This window comes from Lates calcarifer, linkage group LG19 (assembly GCF_001640805.2).
Source record: "Lates calcarifer isolate ASB-BC8 linkage group LG19, TLL_Latcal_v3, whole genome shotgun sequence".
NCBI classification, from domain to species: domain Eukaryota; kingdom Metazoa; phylum Chordata; class Actinopteri; family Centropomidae; genus Lates; species Lates calcarifer.
In genome coordinates, this window is record NC_066851.1 from 4,152,350 (window position 1) to 4,170,145 (window position 17,796).

Consider the following 17,796-nt stretch of genomic DNA (forward strand, 5'->3'; position numbering starts at 1 on the left):
TCTGTAAAGGTGTAATTGTAGCTACTTTATATTCTGTTGGTAACTGATTCATTTATAACAGTGCATCATATTTAATATGCTGCTGTTGATGATGATGAGAACTTTTGATTTTCAAAGTAATTCTGGCTGTCAAATAAATATAAAGGAGTAAAAAGCACACATGATATTACAGTATTACATACATATTACAGTAGTAGAGCTGAAGAATAAAAGCTCCAAATTGTAATTAAGTAAATCTACTTTAAAATTGCTATAGCCTACAATGAAAATGGACATTGCATATTTTGATATTGTTATTAATAAATAATAAAACGACAAATTAGTATAGGATAACATACTGTGCATGTAATGTTAATATCAAGCCCTGGAACTCAAGGGCAAATGAACTAACTTCCAGTGTGGAATGAGAAAAGTATCAGCAACTGTTGCTGCTCTGGAACCAGCCCCGGATGAGTAACTCCTTCCCTCCAACTGTCTCTGGATTGGGCCTCGTGGTCCCCACGCCTCGTGGGCCGTGGGCCAGATCATATAAGTAGGCTACACTCAGCTGTAGTGTAGGAGACTGAGAGGGCAGATAGAGAAGGACTGTGTGCAGGAAACATGGCTTCATCGTTGTGGGGACTGGTCTGCTTAATTGGCGCTCTGGCATCGGGAACTCTGGGTATTTCCCCACACACACAGCAGCGACAGCCGGACTCAGGTGGTCCTTTAACCCCACGAGTGTCCCCGCAAATTCCCCCAAGGCTCTATCAGCGCTTTGAAGATGTCAGATCTATTGAACACACCTCTGACGAAGTACCAAGTGCTGGAAAGTTTTCAGGACTTTCATCTGGATGATTTCTCTGTCAGAGGCTTCCAGCAGCAGCAGAGCGCGCGTCCAGGTGCCAACAACCACCTGACGGAGAGGCGCAGAGCGGACAGGGGAGGTGGGTACATGATAGGAATAGCATTCGTATGCTTTGCATGATGTGCACGCTGCGTTGACTTCCTCAAAGTCAATCTACTTTCCATTAGTTTGGCATGGTTTGGTATCATTTACTGCGAATATAACACCTGATAGTGAGTTTTTTTTTGTTTTTTTATTTCCGTATTTAATTTGTTACTCCAGGGATTTGTATGATTTTGGAATACGTGCGCGGTAGTTTCTGCCTCACTCATGCATCACTTTTACATTCCAGTCACAGAGCTGTGCATCTGATTTTTCAGTTACAAATAACCTACGATCTGACTGTAGTAGTGAAGGTATTTCCACAATCAGTTCATCAAAAACACTTTTAGGCCTGATGATCTTCATTACATCTACTGCATGCTGCAATTTTCAACTTGTTTCTCTCAACTATAGTACTGTGCAAAAGTTTTAGGCACAGGTAAAGTGCCGTTAAAAAAATCCCCTGAGTAGTTTTTATTCTTCAACCATAACTGAATGCGATGTCAGTAAACAGAGAAAAACCTTAATCTGACCCCACACCCGCTCCTCCCTTTGCCTTTAAAACAGCTCCAGTTCTCCTCAGTACACCTGTACTCAGGTAGTTTGTTCCAGCATGTTGGAGAAGTTGTCTCAGTTCCTCTGTGGATTCAGGGTGTCTCAGTGTCTCTGTCTCTTCATGTAATCTCAGACTGACTCTGTGATGTTTAGATCAGGACTCCATGGGGGTCTGACCATCTACTGCAGGACTCCTTGTTCTTCTTGTCTCTGAGGACAGTTCTTTATGATGCTGACTGTGTGACTGGACTCATATAATCTGGGACTGATCAGACACCTTGCTGATGATACTGAAGAAGGACAAGAGTAAAATATCTAAAGTGCCTAAAGCTTTTGCGCAGATCTGTATATTTAATATCCAGGTATCTGGAAATTACATCTTCTTTCTCATTTTATACCAGACAAGAAATACAAACATGTTATTTTGTATGAAAATATATATATATTTAAAATGAAATGCAGTATCAATGTTATACAATTAATGATAACTAATGATGACTTTTCGATTTTGTTCCATGTCATATACATTGAGAACAGACATATACCATTTCCTGTAGTGTTTAGGTTATGAAACGCAGTGGCTCAACTTTAAAAATCTGTCATGCAGAAGATGGAATATTGTGAATGTGACAGGCACATTCTGTGGCTAAGTTTAACAACCTCCGCAGGAATAACCCCTTATAATCTAATTTACTGCAATGTGTTGTGTATATACTGTGTGCCGATCACAGAATATATGAGTGTATGTGTATATGATGTATTCAACAACAGCCATAAAAGCTTGTAGTGCATACTCTTTTCCCTCCAGTGACATTCACGTGGGAAGTGTTATTAAGTTATCATTCATGCATGCCTGCCATGTGGCATCTTCATTTGCTTGCCTTAAACCAAAATAACCACTCTAATGCTTTTCCCTCTGCCTTTTTCTTTCCCGTGGCAAAGCTGGTGACAGTAATTCCAGGCTTCCTCGCTATCAGCCTGCCCGTCAACCGCCACCAAAGAAAATCAAGCTGCCCTCACAGCTGCAACACAATGCTACACCATTTGCACCCTGGCAGCCTGCTAAGGACACAGGTGGCTCTCCTGTCATCCATCAGAGCGAGCACAGGTAGCCATAACTAACACAAGACAGCTATAGAATTGTGGATTGTCTTTGTGTTCTTACATGTAATTGATATATCCTCCTAACATACTGTATTTTCCCTATAAAGTTTGTTTCTCATTTATTAGGGCTAAAACATTTTTTCTGATGTAAGAAAAGGGTAAAAGTCCACTGATCTAACGTCTGGTCCACCATCTTTGCTTTCCAGTGGAAAGAAAAACAATTTTGTGAATGAATTTACCAACTAGGCAGACTGTGGAAGAAATGTTTGTGCTTTAAGCAAGACTTAGGAGGATAAATGGCAGAGTAGATACCTATCTATATTTCATAGTTTAGTGTCAGATTTCACCTGCTGTGTTTTCATAGTTTTGTTGGTTTGCCTTGTTTCATACTGATAATGGAGGAGAAGACTAACTAACCAATCACTGTTCTAGCAGTCCCCATATTGTATCTATATAGCTGCTGAAGCTCCAGTGTGTATCTAAAGTTTTATGGCACACTTAACCCACTGTGGGAACAACTTAACTGTGTGAATGCAGGCTATAGGAAGAGGACAGGAGATTCCGTTCTTGCTAATAACACTTTTCATATTGTTCCTTCCCATATTTAAATCCTTTTAAAACATGTATTTATTGTTTACAGCATCAAGATCCAACTGCAGAAATCGTCCTATAGACCTGGTCTTCATCATAGACAGCTCCCGCAGTGTTCGTCCTGCTGAGTTTGAGAAGGCCAAGGAGTTCCTGCAAGACATGGTGGATAGCCTGGAGATCGGGTCCGACGCCACACGAGTAGGCCTCGTCAATTATGCCAGCACAGTGCAGATCGAGTTTCTACTGAAGACGTATTCTGCCAAGTCCGCCCTGAGGCAGGCACTGGCCCGTGTTGAGCCCCTCGCCTCAGGCACCATGACGGGCATGGCCATTAAGACAGCTATGGAGAAAGCATTCACTGCTGAGGCAGGGGCCCGGACTAGTTCCATGAACATCGCAAAAGTGGCCATCATAGTGACGGACGGGAGGCCCCAGGACAAGGTGGAGGATGTGGCGGCAGCAGCTCGTGCATCTGGGATTGAGATCTACGCGGTTGGAGTAGACAGAGCTGATATGACGTCCCTCCGCCTCATGGCCAGCCACCCACACGATGACCATGTCTTCTATGTGGAGACCTATGGTGTTATAGAGAAGCTCACTTCCAAATTTAGGGAAACCTTGTGCGGTAAGGATGATGATAACGGGAGTGCGGAAATTCCAGTAAATGGTGGAATTGATGATTATGGAAAAGGCCTAGATGGCAGGCAAGACGGTTATGGAATAAATAATGAAAATGACGAAAAAGGAAACAATGGTATGTCAGATCCATCTTTTTCATTTACCTGTGATTATATGGGCAGCACCACAGAGGGAATCTCCATTCTAAAGTAAATGGTCCTCTTCTTTGGTCTTTAAGAAAAACAGCAAGGTAACTTGTGAGTTACTGCCACTTCCTGAGTTTGCATTTCCCACAATTGGTGTGTACTCACTGTTACCATGCAAATGGTGAAGAACTAGTTTTGTAGTAATACAGTCAGCAATAAAAGCTTACAGTTAGTCATGTACTAACCAACTTAAAGAAGAAGACAAACCTCTGATCACCGGTTGATCTGCTGACTCCATACTTGAATACTTTAAAATGGTTAAAACCTAAAATGATGCTGCCCATACTCTTCACAGGAAGCGCGCTGCTCTTTGCACTCTGCGCTGCAGGCTAATTTGTGCCTTATGCCATGCGCCCTGCTCAGTTATCTGAAGATGTGCTTGGCTGACCAGGTCCACAATTTGGGCTTCTTTCTGCCAACATTAATGGTGACTTATCCTGCAAGGCAAAAACTAATTTAGCTTGCGCTGAAAATGATTGAAATATAGGTCAGTGCTTAATTTTGTTTTATAATAAATTCTTAAGAAAACTAAGATTTGCATAATTGCTTAAGTTAGACTCTGAACATGCATAAACATTATGTTATCTTTAGATATTCTGATCAGAAGAAAAAGGCAATGGAAAGCTCATTCACTTTCTAGCACTAAAATTAGATGAGAAAGATTGATGCCACTCTCAGCAGCCATTTAGCTTAGCTTAGCACAAAAACTAGAAAACAGGAGGAAACAGCTAGCCTGCCCGCAGGCAACAGCCTACTAAATTTTCTAAATTTGTTCAATCTGCACAAAAAACCAAGTGTAAAAACAACAATTTGAGGGGTTATGTCTGAAACAATTTCTTGGCTTAGTGCAATGACTTTTCTAAATTCTGACAAAACAAAACAAAGCAATATATTTCATAGAGTGCAGAATTTCTAGGCGTTCACATATATGAAAAAAAAGAGTAATGATGGGATTATATTAACTGCTAAATGTACATTTATTTATATTTATTGTGGTACTTCATGCTTGTATGCTACAGGAATAGGCTAACTGCTAATTGCTATGATAGAATTGGGTGATGTCAAAGCTTAGAAAATAAGTAGGAATAATTCACAACATTTCTTACATCATTTCATCCAGAGCCCTCAAAAGTCACATTTAACTCCCTCATGATACATTTTGCAGTCTCTTGCAAAAGGTTTTGTGTTCCCTCTCAAATTCTATATTGTGTTACCTTGCAATACGTTTTGCATTCTGTCTGATCCATAGAGGAAGGTTAGCTGAGCTTTGTGCTGAAGCAATGGTGGAACTCCTGTAGTGTATACTGGTGTAGCATCTGTCATATGTGAAGCACAGGGTTCAAACCCTGAGTGCCTGACTTCACGATTCTTTCTCAGATAATGTGAATTCATTAGGAGATGTAACTGAAACAGCCACAGCGACAGCTGTAGCCCTATCAATAACCATATCCACAGTCACAGCCTCAGCCATGACTCAACCAACCAGCAAGCATGAGAAACCAGCTTGGCCTTCCTCCATAGATCAGGGAGAATGTGAAAAGATATTGAGAGAGAATGCAAAAATGTTCCAGAAAAACTAATTCCCCCATGACCTTCTGGAGGCTCTGTACCTTTACGTAATTTTACTTATGTAAAGAATGGATTTTAAAATGTCAGTATTTATATTTCTCCTTCCAACTTCCAACTTTCATGCAACATTCACCCTGGGGTCAAACTCACCACACCCTGTGTTAAAAGTCATAACTAGCTTCCAGTCACAGCAGTCCAGTCAGCTTTAACCTGAGTGTACTCAACCAGCCTCTGTATTTCACTGAGAACAGTGAAATCACTGCTAAAGACGTGAAAGAGCGTTGCTTGCATTCGCTGTTGTGTTTGCACGGTCACAGAGATCTAATCTACATGCTGCTATGTAGAATAAAAACTTGCACAATTAATCAATGTGTACTTACAAGTTACTAATATTCCTATAACAAACAATTATTGATTGATTATTTAGCTAGACTTAAGCCAATCAGACAATGGAATGTTTCTTTTCAGGTCTGGATGCATGTGCTCAGGGACACAATTGCCAGCACATTTGTGTCAACAATGGCAACTCATACAACTGCAAGTGTCGCTTGGGCTACGTCTTGAACCCGGACAAGAAAACATGCTCACGTAAGAATCTTTATCTTTGTAGCAATGTTTCTGTCCAGTGCAGCGCTGTCCCAGAATCCCTGTTTGTTTTTGCATGATTCACCATCTGAAAACCACTGCAGAAAAAAATATTTTTCAACTGAATTTTCCTTGAACATTGATTTGAAATTGGATGGGAAAAGCTTCATTAGGGGAAGAGATGTCTAACAAAACAAAATATTTAAGTAAGAATTTAGATAGTGCCTCGGAAGTATGTAAGCTGTTGGAACTCCTTTTGAACATCAGTTAGTGAGACGTTTTGTACTGTGGACACACTGCATACCATCTCTTGTTACCAATGTTTTGGGTTGCCCTAAATAGAGTAGGGCACACTATTCAGTGCAAATTAAACAAACAGGACATGGTGAAGGCCTAGATTGATGAGAGGCACAAATTCTAAAAGTATCGGGTGTGCAAAAGCCTCCTTAACTGTTATCTCTAGACTGAAAACTGTGTCAGTCAGATGTTAGGAGATGTGAGTGTTTCTTTTCAGTTTCAGATGCATGTACCCAGGGACATGACTGCCAACATATTTGTGTCAGCAACGGTGACTCATACACCTGCAAGTGTCGAGTGGGATATGTGTTGAATGCAGACGAGAAAACATGCTCACGTAAGACCATGAATTTTCTCAAAATATTAGAATGTTGGAGACAAATATATTGGTTGTCATGCTGCATCATATTTAAGTGAAAATGTCTTAGATATGAGATTTCCTTTGCTTGAAACAAGCAAATTTGGCTGCCTGTAATTTTAACCTGGTAAGATTTCTTTGTGCTGTTCTTGTTTCTAGATAACAAAACTGCACACATGTAATACCTGTACAAAGCCTTACCCAACTACAGTTTGAACCCTCAATCATCAAGTTGCATGCTAAGCGTAGCCATTGCAGTATCAATCAGTGCGACCACTTTGGTCCATCAGCTTTTGGATTGCCATGAAATTTTGTCCAGACATTCAAGCTCCCCAAATGATTTCTTTGAATGCCTTTGTTGAGCCCCTTACTTTTCTTCTAGCACCACTATGAGGCTGACCTTTTTGGTTTTGAGTGAGCTGTTTTGCCAACAATTGCCATGAATTTTTTTATTTTTTTATTTCAGTGATTCCCTGACTTACTTACTGACATAATTTAGCTTAAAGCACCTTTGTACCTGATATATGTTTATATTGTACTGAGAGGGATATAAACCATGTAAAGCACTATTTTTATCACTGGAAGGGGACAGATTGAAAACAAGTCAAACATGCAAACAAAACTCTAAACTGTTGACAGTGTACTGTTGTACAAGCCAATAGTCAAAAAATTTTGATATGTTGTTGCCTTGAAAATCCAGGTCTTAGACCACATGTCAAAGCATACTGGAGGTCCTGTAACAGATATGGTACCTGTATCTAGACTTTACTGGTTGGAGCCAGGTGACCTTACCAGCCAACACATGAACATGACAGCTCAGAACATCTGTTTGAAGTGACTAACATTTGTTGTTAAAAAGTCAATCAGATGACCACATAAGGACACAAAGCAATTACAAAGAGATTCAAAAAGACCACAGAGAGACATAAAATGACCACAAACTACAAGGAACCCACAGCAGCTACTTATTAATGCAATTAGAATATTTAAAGTTTATATAAAGTTTATAATATTATTTTATATTAAATTTAATTATCTATTAAATGTTCAGTTCCTGCATCTTGAGAGACGTGTAGTCAAAGCCAAGTTAGTGTTAATGCTGGGGGAGATACTATGTGTGTGTAGATTAAATACAGTTCCCTCATGGCTTCTTGATTTGTTGTTAGACCTGAGTTGGTTAGCTGTGAGAGTGTCTCTTTTCAGGTTCTGATCTATGTACCCTTGGACATGACTGCCAGCATATATGTGTTAACAGTGATGACTCGTACATCTGCAAGTGTCGAGTGGGATATGTGTTGAATGCTGACCAGAAAACATGCTCACGTAAGAACACAAATATTTCTGATAAAATCTGCTGTTTGGTTTTTGGCCAATTCCACAGGTGTAAGCTTTGAATAATTCAGGTTTTCTGAGTACAGCTATAACCTCCATGAATGCAAAGCAAGAGCTGGTCACCAGAAAACATGCTCACATAAAGGCCAGTTTACACTTTGAGGTTGAGCCATAGGTACAGTTTAGGTAGAACCTGGACCTTTCTAGTACACGTGATATTTGTATGTTCGCACAGATTTTCAACAAATTCTGTTTATTCTATTTTTTGATGTACTGAAACAAAATCAGCAGAAATACCTTGACCTAGGAACTGGTGAAATCATTTTGTATCACAACAGGAAAGTGGGGGGTTTTCACAGTCTTTTGGTGTTGAAGTTTTCTTGGAGCTATCATAGAGGCTATGAAAGGAACTGCACTTCCACACTGGCTTCATTTTCAGTTGTGACGGTTGCTGCTTGGATGTTGGTTATTCTGAAAAGTGGGAAGTGAATGCTCACTTCAGCATAAATTCATGCCAGGTCAGGCGCAAGTCAGCTCTTGGGACTACTTGTATATAAATACAAATACAACACAATGAATCATCATGCATATGCTAAGTAGTGTATTATGCCATCTACTGGCATTTAGCAATGTCATTTGTGTCCTTAGTTTTGCACATTGACCAGACAAGGTGTGGCCATATACTAGTTTTTGACCTATTCTTGTTTTATGATGTTCCCTGGAGTAGTGGACCACAGCTGGTTGCTGAACTTAGCTCTGATCAGTCTCGTGGTGGTGTGTCTCTTTTTCAGATTTGGATGCATGTGTCCAGGGTCATGGCTGCCAGCATATTTGTGTCACAAATGGCAATTCTTACCTCTGTATGTGTGAGGAGGGATATATGTTGAATGCAGACGAGAAAACATGCTCACGTAAGAACACTTACCAGAAGGTTACATGTTCATCTCCTGGTGCAGTGTCTTGAGTAAATGTATAATTGGTCTCTAGAGGACTGAAAGTATCCCTACAAGTTTGTTTTAGGGAATCTTTACAGCAAGGACTGAGTGCCCAGAGGTCAATATTGAATTTATTTGAAAAAGCATACCATTGGGAAACTTGCATTGACGCACAAATAGTCATGAGAACTGATGGCATTAAAGTCTTAGCTATAATGTGGTTAACTAATGTGATTTGATGTGTACATGTGGGAGTGTCTGTTTTCAGGTTCACCTACATGTCCCCAGGGCCATGACTGTCAGCATATTTGTATAAACACTGATGATTCTTACATCTGCAAATGTCATTTGGGATATGTATTGAATGCTGATGGGAAAACATGCTCACGTAAGCACCTCTATCTTTTCAATAGATTTAGAAGGTATTGTCAGATTGATTGTACACACAGACAACAATGCATGTCGTATCAGATTTGATGTTGAATGCAGATTATGTCTCAGAGCAATGCCTCTGGTTTATGGCAGTCATTACTGTTGTCGCTGATTAAACAGATTCCACCAGGTCTTGGTGGAGGAAACTTGTAATTCAAGTTAACATCAATATTAAAAAGAAGTGGCCAGATGGAGGTTCCAGTAGCCCAACCATCCTCACCTTGAATAATGTCATGAGATGTCAGTGACATGTGACCATGTTTCTTTTCAGGTTCTGATCCATGTGCTCATGGACATGATTGTCAGCACATTTGTGAAAACAATGGGGACTCTTATATCTGCAAATGCCGAGTGGGATATGTGTTAAATGCAGACGAGAAAACATGCTCACGTAAGAACTTAACAAAACAAAATGATGTGCATGTCATGTGCAGTGTCACTGGCTTTCAAGAAATGAAAGATGCACATGTTTGGATAAAAGCAGAAAAAGACTTAAAGCGTTTGGCCATGGGCATCATATTTTTTCAGTTAATACTGGCCTGTCCTGATGGTGATAGTATTAGCTATGGAAGTGTTTCATTTCAGGTTCACCTACATGTCCCCAGGGCCATGACTGTCAGCATATTTGTATAAACACAGATGATTCTTACATCTGCAAATGTCATTTGGGATATGTATTGAATGCTGATGGGAAAACATGCTCACGTAAGCACCTCTATCTTTTCAATAGATTTGAAAATTATTGTCAGATTGATTGCACATGCAGACAACAATGCTTGTCGTATCAGATCTGATATGCATCTCTTAGAGCAATGTTTCTGGTTTACAACAGTCATTACTGTTGTGGCTGATTAAATAAACCACCAGGTCTTGCTGATGAGCAAGCACATTGTAATGTGGGCTTGTGGATTTTACCAAATAAGAAAATAATGTAATTGTGAATGTGCAACCAAGAATTGAAAGGTATTTTGGAGAGAAAGACTTTCTTTATGCTTCTTGTGACTTATGATATGGATTGCCTTGAGCACTTCCATATAGTCAGCTCTTGAGCTCAGCCTAAATAAGTCAGAGACTTGAGAGACTGATTGATACAAACAGAGGAGCATGTAATCAAACATTAGTAATCAAAAGAAGTGCTCAGAAGGAGGCTTCAGCAGTCCAACCTGACCTTGACTGGTGTCTTGTCAGTGACATGTGACCATGTTTCTTTTCAGGTTCTGATCCATGTGCCCATGGACATGATTGTCAGCACATTTGTGAAAACAATGAGGACACTTATATCTGCAAGTGTCGACTGGGATATGTGTTAAATGCAGACCAAAAAACATGCTCACGTAAGAACTTATGATATGCATGTCATGTGCAGTGTCACTGGCTTTCAAAATTGAGAAATGCACGTTTGGATAAAGGCAGAAAAAGACCATGGGCATCATATTTTTTCTGTTAATACTGGCCTGTCCTGATGGTCATAGTATTAGCTGTGGAAGTGTCTCATTTCAGGTTCACCTACATGTGCCCAGGGACATGACTGTCAGCATATTTGTGTCACAAGTGGTGATTCCTACCTTTGCAAGTGTCGTGAGGGATATGTGTTGAATGCAGACCTGAAAACATGCTCACGTAAGAACCTGAATTTTACCTATATATTTCCTATGCATGTCAGGATGCAGTGTCATAGTGTATTTATTTTGAACGAGCAGGAAATTGGGAGACTTATGCATGTTAAAAGCTCCATCAGCTAAGTGCTTCTCGGCAAATGTAATGCAGCATCTACAAATATGAGCATCTCTTTTCAGGTTCAGATGCATGTGCCCAGGGACATGACTGCCAGCACATTTGTGTCAGCAGTGACAACTCATATATCTGCAGATGTCGAGAGGGATATGTGTTGAATGTAGATCAGAAAACATGCTCACGTAAGAACTTGGGCCCACACTGTCTGTTTTTCTCTTAAATGCAGAAAGAGGCATAGAGCAATTGGTCATGGCCTTTATATATTTTACTTAATTTTGACTAATCATGAGTTTCAGCAGAGGAGTTAGCTGTTGATTTAGCCATGGAAGTATCTCTTTTCAGGTTTGGATACGTGTGACCAAGGACATGACTGCCAGCACATTTGTGTCAAAAATCGTGATTCTTATCTTTGCAAATGTCATGAGGGATATGTGCTAAATACAGACCAGAAAACATGTTCACGTAAGAAGCACAGTTTTATGTACATATTGTATTTGATATGCATGTCTTTGTTGCAAAGTGTTAAGTGTTAGTTCCTACCAAATTCCAGTATTCAGCATGTGGTTTACAACAATCATTATTGCTGTAAAGCAAGATATCATTATCTTGATTACATACAGAGAGAGGCATAGATTTGACTATTCAAAAATGACTATTCTTAACTTTCTGCGTCTTCAGGGATATTTGTTGAATGCAGAAAAGAAAACATGCTGTTGCAGTTCTCCTTAACAGTTTACGACAGTCAATAGTAACTTAATTTCAGGCTAAAACACCCAGAGGTATAGTTTACATGTCTACAATCTAAATAAATTGTAAAGAAACTGGTGGTGGTCTCTTCAAAATTGGATACCTGACCGATGAACATGATTCCCAGGAAATTTGTGTTTGCCTGAATAAGTCAAACACTTAGACAGATAGTACTGAGTGAGTTATGGCCAGACAGATGCTCCAGCAGTCTAAGCCTTGCATGTACGATACTATGAGATGTCATATTATATGTGGACATTTGATGTCCATGTCTCTTTTCAGGTTCTGATCCATGTGCCCATGGACATGATTGTCAGCACATATGTATAAACAGAGATAACTCATACATCTGCAAGTGTCATGTGGGATATGTGTTGAACCCAGATAAGAAAACATGCTCACGTAAGATCTTAGACCTTTCTTTCAGAGGTGGTCAAGTAACAAGGGTTTGCTTCAAAATTCATTATTATAATCACTTGACCTCAATACCATCATAGGTTCTATTACTTACTAAGTGTTCTTTGATTGTTTTAGTTAGATGTGGGAATGTTTCTTTTCAGGTTCAGATACATGTGCCCGTGGACATGACTGCCAACATATTTGTGTCAGCACTGATGACTCATACATCTGCAAGTGTCGAATTGGATATGTGTTGAATGCTGATGGGAAAACATGCTCACGTAAGAACTTGGACCTCTCGAACAGATTTTCTCAGGATCTCACTTTTTTTTCTGAGTCTGAAACCAAGTATCTGCTGAGTCCTTGAGCTCATTCTGAACAACATCAGTGTAATACATTGAGAAAAACGTACCAAATGGCAACAGTCACAGAGTTCTCAGTGGATAAAAAGGTCCTTGACTGATAGACTAAGTCAGTCAAATGTGGAAGTGTTTCTTTTCAGGTTCAGATCCATGTGCCCAGGGACATGACTGCCAACATATTTGTGTCAACAGTGATGACTCGTATATCTGCAGATGTCGAGTGGGATATGTATTGAATGCAGACCAGAAAACATGCTCACGTAAGCTACTGAATTGTTTCATTATGCAGATTTAGTGACTGTGGTGTCTTGGAGTCTATCAGATATTCCACACAACACCACTTTTGGAGTTTCAAAGTGTCTCAACAGGACTGGGTCATCAAAATTCTAAAGCCTTTATCCAGATAGGAAGGAGCTGATGAGACAGTCCTGTCTTCTGGACACACCATATATTACCTCATATTTTCCATCATTCTAACCAGTTCAAAACTTAGGTCAGTGTGAAAGAGATATGGGAGACCGGGCGTGTTGAAATGTATGTGTCACATGGTAGTGGGATCCACTTCTTTCAAAGGGAACTCTAACCAAAGGCTATCCAAAAAACCAAGTGGTTGTTTTCAATGTTGTAAGACTATGTCACTGAGGTGTGAGCTTTTCTTTTCAGGTCCAGGTTTGGATGCATGTGCCCAGGGACATGACTGTCAGCACATATGTGTCAACAACAGAAACTCATACATCTGCAAATGTCGAGTGGGATATGTCCTGAACATGGATAGGAAAACATGCTCACGTAAGAAAATTCCTCCTTTCAACATTTTTATAACATCTGTTTTGTTTTATTCTACAACAGCTCCAAGATCTACTGAGATACTTGTATTATGCTATACACATGCATGTCATGGTTTGGCAGAGGATCCATGAATCTTAGGGGAATTATTGCCAAGGGTTTGTTGACTAAGTTACCAAGTCAGTCAGATATGGGAGTGTTTCTTTCCAGGCTCGGATGCATGTGCTCAGGGACATAACTGCCAGCATATATGTATCAACAACGGGGATTCTTACAACTGCAAGTGTCGAGTGGGATATGTGTTGAATGCAGACCAGAAAACATGCTTCACGTAAGAATTTCCTTTTTTTCAACATAACAGTTTCTGTGGTTAGACTGAATCCTGGGTTGTCTATATTGTACATTGCATGTTCTCATAGCCCAGCATTTCTCACCAAACCCTGAGCTTTAAAGTATTATTGTCTACTGCAATGAGTATTGAGCTCAGCCTGACTGAGCAAATGTGTCAGACTGGCTCTAACCTACCAAGAGCTGTGGCATACATGGCATGGTCCATGAGTCCAACAACTATATCACAGCTAGCCACAGGCTCCTTGAATGTGATTTCCCTATGATACATGAAGAGGCTTTATCAAAGATGGGCTAGTCCTTGTGCTTGACTTGACAAGAGCCATTCTCAAACCATCCTAATCTATGCAAGATGAATTCAAGGTGAGATCCCAGTTCTCCGAATGCTATGTGTTGTGTCTTTCTAGTTATCCACAATCCAGTATACTGTATATTTCTTGTATATCATGTCATATTTTACTTTTTCCCTCTTAAAGGGTCTACAGACTTGACCATTTTTCTACACAGACTACTACTGAAATTTGCATGTGTGGTTAGTTACTTTTGTATAAAAGCTGATTTGGCCATACATAACGCTACTGAGACTTTGACCCTCTACATCTAAAAACACAAATCTAGATTTAGAAGGGAAGAGTATCAGTCAAAGTTAACCTCTGCTTGCTGACTCCATGTAGTGTAGTACTTCTCTTACCCTGGCAGTTCATATTGCCTAGAGAGAACCGTTCAATCTCATGTCTTGGAAGATGGATAGCTTAAAGTTCATTCTGTCTGTATGACGTAGGTTTGGCTCAACATGACAGCTATTGTAGCACAGATTCAGTGCTAAGCCACAATTGTTGTGATAAATGGCTTTTATAGATCTGAAAATACAAATTTGTCCAGTGTTACAGAAAAGGTTCTTTGTGGTCTGCCTTATCAGAAAATATGACAATCACCAGGATCAGTAATCACAAAGCTGCTCAAATAGACCAGTGACATTTCTCGTGGTCACTGTAAAGGTCAGGCAGCTTGTGTGGGTACCTTTGACATTTTTGATTAGGTGACATCTGCTATAGCACAGCCCCCTGAGTGGAAACATAGTGACCATTGTTAGTCGGACACCACCTCACACCAGAGAAGATGCTTTAATTAACATAGTATAAAACCGAATGAGCAACAAGGATTGTTACCTTGTGACTACAGGTTAACTGATCTGTAACCATGTCACCCTACACACTTTAAGCAAGCAGACTGAGTCACAGCAAATACAGCCAACCTCCACTCTTTTTTGTCTATGTGCACAGGTAACTTTCAGTGCAATGCTCCATGTAGGAGGATGGTCAAGCCTGAAAACACTGATAAAGTGTTTCGCCTTTGTTTATAGATTCAGTTGCAATGTATAATTTCAACAGTTATCCTACCTTTTATGTCTTTCTTTTTGCGTTCTTCAGTTGTCTGTAGTTGACAGCACCCAGAGCTACTGTCTCCAGCAACAAACATAACAGCACTTCTACTGGACCAGCCACTTACAGCACCATGTATAGAGGATAAAAGTGTGCTGTTCTGGTGAAAGGAATGAGAGGCTGCTAAGGCACTGGAAGTTGTGCAGCGAGTTTGGTCCAAGTAAAGGCCAAAAACGAAACAATGAATTGTAATTTTTCTGTTGTCTTTTGTGATTGTATCTTTTTATTGATTCAGTGATTTGGTATATTACACATATGTGAGTATATTGCTCAGATGATTAACACATGTCTTAAAATTCTAGTTAAAGCTAACCACGCCTGACCTGTGTGAATTACTTTGTTTGCTTAGTTTGTGATTAACTAGTTGAAATGACTGAAACTAACCACCTAACTTTTGAAAGATTTTGTCAGCTTCAAAATGTATGGAACAAAGGCTCAAATTGAACATCAACATCGACTCTTCAGGGTTTCAAAAAAATGTTTGCCTGGATCCACAAAGAGAAACATTTGACAAGCTGTGTCACTTTTTTTCTACTAAGCAACCAAATGCAGTAATACAAAGAGAGGCTACACTAAACACGGTGAAACCCCACTCATATGCTTACACTCTCTTCATGTCTGTTCTCATTCTTTCAGAGGAACTGAGAAGTGAAATAACCCAAGATGCCTGCATGTGTGAAGCTCAGATTGTGTTCCAGAAAAAAGTACTGTTAACCATTCAGGAGCTGAGCAGAAAACATATCCTTTTGCCTCTCGCAAAGATGAAGCTTGGGAGGATCACAGATTGAGTTTGAATTTAAGATTTTAATTGTGAATTTTATGATGACAGAAATATCTGCTTTACATTTCATGTCCCTAAAAACAGGAGTCATAGGCACTCGTTTGGACAGTTGGAATGATATTTCTTTCCCATTTGTGTTTTTACATTGCAGTAAGTTCAATATGAATCTAAACTTTGAGTCTATTAATAGATGTATATTTTTATGATTGTCTGGTGTCATGATTAACCATAACATTACAACAATTTCCTTGACTGTCTGTTCACTTGATGAACTTTCAGACAAAGTGAATCTGATTGAAGGTCGTCAACAGCAGTATTAAGAACAGCAATGCCATCAGAAGACATCTTAAGGACTAGCAATGTATCCACTTTTCTTGACAAGCGGAAGTCATCTGTAACCCTCAAAATATCTTAATGTTTCATCTAATACGTGTCTAATATTTGGTAGAGGTCTGCATGGTTCTCATGCAATATACTGGTAGCATTATGGTTTTATATTATAAACCTGCATTTTTGCATTCATAACACTGTTATTACATCTTACAGTAAAGTCAGGTATAAGTGGTGTAAATGTTTACATATACCTGTGTATTTGTAAGAAAAAGTAACATTTCCCCCTAACAGTGTAAGCCATTGAGTTCAGCCACATGCACTGTAAGATAATTTAGGGAATTTATAGAGAAGGTAGCAGTGTTAACTTCTTAAAAACATTGTGTTGTACCATATCTTTGGTGTGTATTCACTGCTTGGAGAGCATTTCTTGGTCAGTGTTCTTGTGTTTTGTTCTTGGTAGAACACAAAGACTCCATCCATAACCATAACACAACAACTAATCTCTTATGCAACATTGTTGTTATCCCTCTGATTGCAGCATGGTTACGCAGAGAAAGACCAAAATAACACCTGATCCAACTGGTCCCTGGTAGTGTTAAATCACAGAATTACTATAATCCCTCTCTTTTAAACTGTTCAACAACTTTAGTGCACAACATTGACTGGTAATTATTGTTTGTAACAGACAGGTGTTTTTGGTGGAATAGGGGAAAAAATAGGGAGCTCAGACCGCTGCAGTACTTTGCACACATGGCAAGTCATGGACCAAAGTTTCTGGCAGCAGTCAGGGCAGGGCATTAAAGTCAGGGCATTAAAGTCAGGGCAGGGCCATTAAAGACTATTTTCAATGCAAGTTTTGAAACTGGGAGATTTTTAGTTTGTAATCAGTTTAAGTATTTCACTGTACAGTTATTTTCTTCACACACTATCCTTATGTACTGTATTTTCGATTCATATCCGGGGAATATGAGTGAATAAAGTAAAAGGAGAATTGTAATGAGGGCTTCTGTGCAAACTGAAGTTGAGTGCATTATGTGTTTCAAAGCTTTTGTGCTAGAAAACAATTTCTCTGTATATTTTCAATTGGGGTGAAAGTTGTACATGGAAAATAAAACATTCTGAAACAATGAATCCAATACACCTCATGTGTGTTTTATACTCTGTTACCAAGCAGATTTAAAAGTATAATATGGACCTTTAGCATCAGTCTTGAGATTGATTATGATTCTCTCAATGACCGGACTATTGTTTGTCAATATTGCTGTGCATTGTCCAACATAATTAAAGGCGACATTGTATTAAACATCTTTTTTCTCCAGTGCTGGATTATTAGAATTTTTTTCACGGTGGTTGT

At 39.4% G+C, this 17,796-nt stretch overlaps 1 protein-coding gene across 8 annotated transcripts; it reads left to right on the forward strand.

The window, feature by feature from the left end:
* Nucleotides 1-476: 476 nt before the first annotated feature.
* On the forward strand, nt 477-17,439 carry LOC108896120 (matrilin-3). Of its 8 annotated transcripts, XM_051077933.1 has the most exons (20): nt 477-926; nt 2,426-2,591; nt 3,228-3,932; nt 6,040-6,159; nt 6,671-6,790; nt 8,015-8,134; nt 8,935-9,054; nt 9,347-9,466; nt 9,782-9,901; nt 10,096-10,215; nt 10,725-10,844; nt 11,011-11,130; nt 11,307-11,426; nt 11,587-11,706; nt 12,274-12,393; nt 12,552-12,671; nt 12,893-13,012; nt 13,416-13,541; nt 15,965-16,064; nt 16,372-17,439. In XM_051077933.1, exons 2-20 carry the CDS (start codon nt 2,516-2,518, stop codon nt 16,427-16,429), a joined length of 2,745 nt encoding a protein of 914 aa, XP_050933890.1. In that variant the 5' UTR covers nt 477-926; nt 2,426-2,515; the 3' UTR covers nt 16,430-17,439. The 8 variants fall into 8 exon arrangements, with proteins under 8 accessions (XP_050933890.1, XP_050933891.1, XP_018550645.2 ...); XM_051077934.1 differs by lacking the exon at nt 13,416-13,541; XM_018695129.2 differs by lacking the exons at nt 15,965-16,064; nt 16,372-17,439 and adding an exon at nt 13,749-14,078.
* The last annotated feature ends 357 nt before the right edge of the window (nt 17,440-17,796 follow it).

Coding starts and splice junctions, on each gene's coding strand:
- LOC108896120 (XM_051077933.1), top strand. CDS start 2,516: ATGCTACACCATTTGCACCCTGGCAGCCTGCTAAGGACACAGGTGGCT. Junction 10,845..11,010: donor AGACCAAAAAACATGCTCAC/GTAAGAACTTAT, acceptor GTCTCATTTCAG/GTTCACCTACATGTGCCCAG. Junction 11,427..11,586: donor AGATCAGAAAACATGCTCAC/GTAAGAACTTGG, acceptor ATCTCTTTTCAG/GTTTGGATACGTGTGACCAA.